The 8,493-nt window shown below is 39.4% G+C and overlaps 1 protein-coding gene across 1 annotated transcript; it reads left to right on the plus strand.

The window, feature by feature from the left end:
• Window positions 1-1,509: 1,509 nt before the first annotated feature.
• On the plus strand, window positions 1,510-8,252 carry NPPC (natriuretic peptide C). Its single transcript, XM_072408315.1, has 3 exons — window positions 1,510-1,729; window positions 5,326-5,613; window positions 6,802-8,252. Exons 1-2 carry the CDS (start codon window positions 1,637-1,639, stop codon window positions 5,587-5,589), a joined length of 357 nt encoding a protein of 118 aa, XP_072264416.1. The 5' UTR covers window positions 1,510-1,636; the 3' UTR covers window positions 5,590-5,613; window positions 6,802-8,252.
• Window positions 8,253-8,493: the final 241 nt, after the last annotated feature.

An 8,493-nucleotide genomic window follows, 5' to 3' on the forward strand; every position in this document is an offset into this window, starting at 1 on the left:
AGACTGTGAACAGCACTGACACAGCACTCCAGCAAATCTCTATGCAGTACATGACCATGATCTTATTAGTAATAGAGGAAGTCTGCTGATCGCTATCTCTCCCACTGCCTGCCAAAAGATCGCTATCAACGTGCCTGACAAGTGTGCCCTACTACAAGTGACAGGATCATGCCACTCCACCACTTCAAAGCTGAATCTCAGCAAAGCCATTGTCTCTATTCATATTTGTTATATATATATATATATATATATATATATATACATAAAAATAGACACTGTATATATATCAGGTTATCAGGTGAAAGAAAGAGGAAGGAAGAGGGGAGGAGAAAGAAAGGAGTTAGGAAGGTAAAGTAAATGGAAAGTAGAAAAGAGACAAGAATGAGTGTTAGGTAAAAAGAAGACAGAGATGGGAAGGAAAGCAAACGAGAGGAATAGGGGTTAGAAAGGGAGAAGGGAACAGAGAGAGACAGGCATAAGGGTTAGGAAGGTAAAAATGGAAGAGAGAGGGAGATGCAGGGAGAATGAAACAGAGAGAGGGAGAGGGCTTGGGAATGGAAAATATGGAGAAAGAGAATGATAGGGAGATGATGGGAAAAATGAAGAGAGGGAAGAGAAAAAGAATGGTAAAAGGGAGACAGAAAGTGGGATGGAAAGAGAAGAAGAGAGAAGACAATAATGATTTGCAGGTAGCAATTCATGGCTATACTGAGTATGCTGAGTTTTACTTATCATTCAGACTATTCACCCTTGTGATATTCGCATCCCATCATCAGATAAAAGTAGAGTATACAACTAATGCTATACTATAAACCTCCAATTGCACAGTGAGCCCTGACACAATGGGGTCAGCCTTCCTCTGTCCTCAGAACACTCAGTATGCAGCTTCTACAGGCAGGTCATCCCTGATCCAGCTATTGAAACAAGGTTTCTCCTATTCCATAGCAACACATTATGGCAAAGTCACATAATGAGAAAGACAGCCCAGAGAGGATTGCAAACATGCAGACATCAGTACTAAGTGTGACATCCAGAAGAGCAAAGAATGCAGTAATTAGACAATTCAGGGAAGGAAAAAAAAGAAAAAAGAAGGGAGAAATATTGGTCTGAGAACCCCAGACTAGACTGCTACCCCTGTTTTCCCATTAAGAAAAGTTCTACAAATTTATGTTCAAACATTTCTGCTTTGTGTTTCCCTTTTATTTTAATGAATAAAGCAGATTTTGGAAAGTGCCAGGGCTAGGTTAACCATTGAGGCTCCTGGTGCACACAGAGCAGACCTCTCACCCCCTCTGAGCTGAAAGCCTTGCTATGAAGTCTCTGCAGGCTGTTGATCCCTGGAAGCAGTGCAGGAATAGGGGGGACATGACACCCTGATTTATACCAATGCCCGCCCATTGTGATCAGTAAACAAAGAAAGAGTTACAAGCTGCGAACCTCCTATCTGTTGGGTGACGTCACCGCCGTGGCATTATAAAATGAATGGGGTGTTGATATGAGTGTTACAGAAGCAAGGAACGACGAGAAGGAGGAGGAGGGATCTAAAGTCATTTCAGCTCTTGTGCTAGCTGAATTGTTATAGCGCTAACACTTGAGGATTTTTATACTCAACCGACTGAGTCCTACCAGAGTCAGGATGCACTTCTGTCATATCGTTGGCTGGGGACTTGTGCTGGCTGTACTTTGTCTAAGATCAGAGGCAAAACCTGTATCTCAGGCACATCAGAAGGTAAGTGGTCACCTGAGATCTTCACCTGTGCTTTCCTTGCTTATATTTAATTGTGTGTTCCGCTAACCATCCCATTGCATTCACTAGCAAAGTTTCTTACACTTTGTATTTGGGTTGATTCAGGTGACCCGTCCTGACACTATGAGCCCTATGTGTGTCTGGCCATTACCTGGCCATAAGTAGATGAGTGATGAGTGTGCACTTACTGATCTGCTCCACTCAATGATAGGTAGGTAGATGTGGACAGATCATTTACAATTCTGATACTTTACATAAATGTCATTGTAAGTAACATCAATGTTGGCAACACACGGGATACATTTCCATCTTATTTAGCAAATTTGGCTGTACATTGACCCCTTTACTATTTACAACTTGTTTTTTTTTTACTTATTGTATGATAAATAAAAGTTTACTGCATTCTCCAATATGCCGGTAAATATTAATCTATGTATGACTTTATATTAACTTATTCTAATTGCCCTCTACACTATCTAATTATAAGGAAAATGTTTTAATCTTTGACATTATATATAAAAATAAAATAGTCTTTGTGTGAACAAAATAAATGTATATGCCAATGAAACTCTTTAGCTATAACAGAGTTCTGGAGATTCAGTCCTACAAAACTCTGGTCTTATGATGTTCTGAATTTCCCTCATTAGCATCTCCTAGATTAGTGCTGCTTTCCAAGTAATGTGTCAGACAGGAGATTTTCCCATAGGAGTTTCTTGGAAAGCTTGCAACACAAATGTATGGGGTATTTAGAGCCACCAAGTCAATGCAAAGTAGGATCAGAGCAGTACATCCCAGGAGGTAAGTCAACTTTGCAGAGGATTTTCAGGCACTTTTCCTCTGTTTTTAGGCAGGATGCCATCACAGTAGGGATGTCTAGGATTCTGTTGTCATGACTGACACATTGATGTCCTTATTTTAGGGATCACTGAGTACCAGCATACTGTCAGATGTCTGTAGAGAAAAGGAAGGATCCTGTATAAGGTGTAGAGAATTTCCAATATAACCACAAATAATTGGGACTGCTAATGAACAGTTGTGATGATTGCTTGTTACTAGACTGCCTGATTACCACAAACTCAGATTGGTGCTATCGTTGTAGATATCACTCCATGTCTACATGGACTGGGAACATACTGTACTGAAGATACAATTCAGAGAAGAGTACAAGTGTGCTTTTTAGTATACTGGAATATCCAAAGGTTATTACACATTCAAGAAGCAGACTAAACATATCATAGGGTATAGCACGATTGGTAACTGATCAGAATGTTCTTTATAATGAGTGTAAAGTATTGCAGAGGGGGCCAGATAAAGAGGGGACTGGTGGACCACCCATTTAGAAGCTTCCAGCCAAGTCCACACATAAGTCTTCTCATGGAGATTCCAGGTGTCTGGCTGGGTACCAGAAGATGCTCTGATGTAGAACTAGGAGTTCATAAAAGCAGATGGTTGAACAAAAATGTTATCATTGTGTAATAACATAGGCTATCCCATAGGAATCATGGAAAAATTGAGACAGATACTAATTCTGTATCCTACAATGAGAAGTCGACATCGGTTTGCCCTTGGCTAACCCTGTGCTGAAAGGCAGCATATAAACTGACAAAATAGATATAAGCAGGGTCACCCATGTATCTAATAAAGATTATACAATATATATATAGAATATATAAATAAAGACACAGAGTGAGAGAAGGCAGAAAGGGCCAGAGATATAAATGATATTCCTTAACGAGCTTCCCAAATTAGTTTAGCAGGTGGCTGTCTGACATTATATTTAAATCATAGGGCACACTGCAGCGCAGATGCAGCATGGGACTGCCAGGCAGATAAATAGTGAGAGTCCAAGGCATTAACTTTTCCTTGTCCTTCATGAGAATAATTCCTTGCTTAAATTAAACCACAGGGAGTGTAAGCTCTTGGGTACTGAAAGAGAAGGTACTGCTGCCCATGCAAGCTGCTCTTCTATACAAAATGTGCACATTTATGGCTGCTAATTGCTACTTGCTAATGAATGAATAAGTGGCCAAATTAACACCACAGTCGAGTTGATAGATTGTTTTGAGCAACTGTGACCCTGACTTATAATATGTCTCAGAGGCAAATTATCACGACTACATTATAACTTGGTGCTGTACTAGGAACTCTTAGTATTTAGTAATTACTAAGTAATCTTTACGATTATTGTTACTTACTAGTAATCTTGTAATCTTACGGTCATATATATATATATATATATATATTGTAAAATTATCATGTAGTTAGTGGAAAGCAGAAATATAAAATAAAGATGATCTGGTCATCTTGATGTTGGAGTTTTAATTTATTTTGGATGCAGCCATGTTAGGGGTACATTAGGAACTCTAGTGGGGAGATCTAGTCTGTGAAGTCAGCAGGAATATGATATTTAATGACCTAACACAGGGCTGTCACAGGTGTGTGCTTACCTTACCTGTATGCTAAATACAACCCTGTATGTTATGGAAAGGTTACTAAGTAGGTGAAGAAACACATGATCTCATATAGTGACAGCATTCAGCTCAGAGTCCACCACCTAGTCAGCAAACCTGTGGCAGTCCAGAAATAAAACCTGTGATTGCCTTCTATACCCCTATTTATAAACAGAGGGTGTGCCTGACATGATCTTCTCACCCTAAGAACAGGTTATGTTGTTTAATATTTAATACTAGAAAGCAAGAGATGACATCTCAAGGGCAAATAACCTTTTAGCAAGTTATCTTAGTTAAGCAATTAAGATTAGCAATGGAAAGTATATTCTAAGTCTAGAGCCTTCAATGAGTGAATGGGATTGAAAGTGACACGGGCATTGTTCACCTGTATGCACTTCCCAGCATCTCCTTTCTACTCCACTTATTTGTTTTGGGTTTTCTGCATGAGAGAGCAGATTACACTGTCCATCCATATTTGTATTATAGATGTGGGTGAGTAACAGGTCTGACATTGATATCATATATCTTTTGGGAGCTCCAAGAATGAGAGTTCCAGGGCTCATCATCTCCTTTCTAAAGCCAATAGGATGGGGTGTGTCAGCAACTCGGTGGGAATATTTTGTTGCAATGGGTGATTCATACTATTCTTTTCCATTGGTAAGTAAAATGTCTGCTTTGGGTTAACTGAAACATTAGAACTTATAGATGCGATCTTTTTTTGCTTTCCATCCTTATACAAGCCAATAGGAACCCAACCTAAAGCAGTTCAAAGCAACTTAAGAAGCAGTTCAAAGAATTTTCTCAGCTGGCAAATCAGCAAGTAAAAGCAGCTTAAAGCACACTGTATTGGCTTTAATATGAGCCTCATTCACCTGTACATAGGACCTTCAGGAGTTTATACACTGACCACAGAATGTATGATTGCTATATAGAGTGGGTGCAATATTTTATTGTCTAAAAACTGTTAGGCTGTCCTACAGAATCCTAGTTATTTTAGAGCAGGTTGTCATTATATCACCTTATACTTACTGATGTAATAGCAGCCTATTGTCTATCTTATAACATAACAAGAAATTCTGAACACCATTTGCAGTTCTTTGTATTCCAATGTTGTCCTATTTCTTGCAGTCACTGCGTGCCTTGCTGGGAGAGGAACTGGCCGAATATTTGGTTTCTGGAGAAAGGGGAGAACGAAGCATTGACCCCAAAACTCGTGCCAGACTTTTGAGGGACATTCGTGCTGACACCCGTTCACGGGCTGCTTGGACCAGGCTACTGAACGAACACCCCAATTCCCGCAAATTTAAAGGCATCAATAAGAAAGGCATATCCAAGGGCTGCTTTGGTCTAAAACTGGACCGCATTGGAGCCATGAGTGGCTTAGGGTGCTAGAAGCTGGAGCGCCATCTTGTGGTGGTAAGAAGAATTACATCGTTTTCCTGCATGCTATACTAGACATGGAACTCACTCAATACTTAGTTTATTATTATTATTATTGTTATTATTAATATTATATAATTAACATAGTACCTAGCAAACAGATTTATGTCTCTTATCGGTATATTTTTTTTATATATTCATAAAAGATATTTGTCCATGTGCACACCAGTATTTTAGTGTTGTAGTGCAGACAATGTACAAATCACTTTTACTTTTAAAATTCGAGTCACCATTAGTGACTGGTCAATGAATATTGAATCCTGCTAATCACAGAAGCAGATTAAAAGTATAAATGATAGTTCAGTTTTGGGATGATTTTTGTAGCAGTTACTTAAACCTTGCTAAGACCATAAAGTGCAAATTTTTCCAAGCTGGCCTGGATATTTGCAGCCAACACTTGTTTTTGATGGACTAATAATATAAATCTAAACTCCAGGCAAATACACAAATCAAATCTTTATAAAACAGTTGTCTTACTTCTATTCATCTAGTCTAGGTATTAACAGCAAAGCTCTGTCCGGCAGGGAAGAAAACCATAAATTTGTTTTTGTGCAGTTTACCACTTATCGGTCTCCTTCTCTTCCCCAGCTAGTGAAAGGACAAGCAGTAGAATGATGGGTTTACCTCTGTCTTTCTGCTCTAATGTACTGCAGCACAACAGTTTGGCTGCTTCTCTTTTTTCCATTTTGAGTTATGCAGCACAAGAATGGCAAGAAGTCACACTCAGACACTTACAATGCTTGAATTTACTAGGCTGCATTTAGTTGTGTTTTTTATGTTTGCCTGGAGTTCAGCTTTAATTAGGTGTATAGGATAGACTGATTTATATTCAAAATTGTTATATGTATATACAGAAACAGGAAAAGCAGAGCTGAGTACCTACTGCACAGTTTAAACTTGGGCAGTATGTGCAAGGCTTGCTTGCAGCCTGTGGGAGGAATATAGTGACAACTCGAGGAAAATGAATGATTTGAGGCCAGAGCTGTGCTTCCCAGGCTTCTGGCAGTGAAAATCCCGGGGCTGTGTTATTAATAACTAGGATCATAATTCCATCTGCATTTTCCATGTGCTGTTACAAGCCTTGAAGTGCTGCATGAGAGAAGTCAGAAACCTGGCTTGCCTTGCACTAATAACAATACTAATCCAAAGTCTTTTCTCTTCCAGGCTCCCAGCACTGACAACGGTTTTCTGATCACTGGTCATTATCCTGTCTTAGTGTAGACACCCAGCTGAGAATCTTACGTTTCCAGAAGCCAAAGATTCTGCAGTGGGGGGACGGGCCGGTACGATGGGACATAGGACCTGCTGTTACCACATGTCTGTCTTCGTTTTGTTCCCAGCACACAAGAGCCATACGTGTGCGTTCTGTGTACATATCTGTAACGAGGGCTGCCTAGATGTTTACATATCAGTGTTCAGACACGTGCTTCACCTTTTAGGTGGCCAAGCAGACTCTCAATCTTTTTCTTCACATGTAGGGTGACTAGGCTCTGTATGTGCAAAACCATTCCTAAATCATGGCCTGTTGATGTCTCAGCTGCATGGAAATCCTCCCCAGGTTACAGTTACATCATCACATACCTGTATCTAGCCTGAGATTTAACTCTTGACAGCTCAGTGTCTCTAGAAAGTATATGAGCTACTGTAATGAGGCAACACATTTTGGTTACCAACCTGCCATGTGTATGTTAATGACCAGCCTCTTCCAGAGAGGTCAGTTTTGCTTATCCAGCTCTACGGAAATAAGACCAAAGTACTTTCTGGGAGAAAGGTCGGTCTTTAGTGGCTGCTTAATGATTTTGAATCCTGTTTGTTAGTCTAATGTCAGATTTACCCTGATCTTGTGGCCAAGTAAATAAGCTCCAATGTTCTAAATGATATGCACGCAATGTTTTATTTTTTGTGTTTTTATTTCTAGCTTTGTTACAGAGCTGCAAATTATTTTAGTAAAACAGGGAATTACTGTATGTAGAATGACTTGCAGCTGTGTAAATGTAAATCATGGGGGTTTCAGCCAACATGATACACTAACATTACATGTGCACAGAAATGGTCTAGTAAAGAAGTAATGTGAATTTAGACAATAGCCCTAGGTTATCCCAGCTGTGTTGGACTAATAAATTTATACTGATAAATGTATACAATTATGTAACTTTCTTAGAGCACGCACGATCCTGCCGCTGCCCAGAGATATCTATCTGGTAACCACATTTGGACAAAAAATCAGTCTGTATGCAAAGGGTTTGAGTGAAGCTGTCCCAGACACACTAGACCGAATAGACAAAGCACACATGAAGTCTGTATTCACTCCATGATTTGCATTGGGGAGCCCAGCTTTGTCAGAGAGACCCAATCCAGCAGTGCAAGGATTATGTCTCCTGGGGTACTTGTATACATGTTGGGGGAGGGAGGGGGGTCTGACAGAGCTATATGTAAAGTCTCACCTTGCATCATTGTATTTATGTTGTAAAGCTATTTATATTGTTTATAAAGAGATATTTATAAAGAACTTTTATTTATGTAATTAAATGAACGGGGTCAAACGTTGTAACATTTTGTCCTAAATAGTTGAAACGTTTTAAGATAAAAAAGTGAAGAAAACTTCATTCCATCTACATCTGTAATCTGTCTTTATTTTTCTGTTCTGAGACATTTTACTACTTAGTTACTGATTTTATTACTGAAGCTCAGCACAATTTCAGAATTAGAGATACAATGCAGCTGTTGCAGAACTGTACATCACACATACTTTGGTCTGCCAACTATATACATCAGCAGCTCTGAGTCAATGGACCTGATTTTTTAAAGCTGGCTGGAGAGGATACACTTTCATCCGTGAACCTGGGTAATCCAGCT

This window comes from Pyxicephalus adspersus, chromosome 4 (assembly GCF_032062135.1).
Source record: "Pyxicephalus adspersus chromosome 4, UCB_Pads_2.0, whole genome shotgun sequence".
Lineage (NCBI taxonomy): Eukaryota > Metazoa > Chordata > Amphibia > Anura > Pyxicephalidae > Pyxicephalus > Pyxicephalus adspersus.

Bases quoted from the DNA above. Each gene is read 5' to 3' on its own strand.
- NPPC (XM_072408315.1), top strand. From the start codon at position 1,637: ATGCACTTCTGTCATATCGTTGGCTGGGGACTTGTGCTGGCTGTACTT. The intron at 1,730-5,325 runs GTAAGTGGTCAC...TATTTCTTGCAG, and splicing joins TATCTCAGGCACATCAGAAG to TCACTGCGTGCCTTGCTGGG.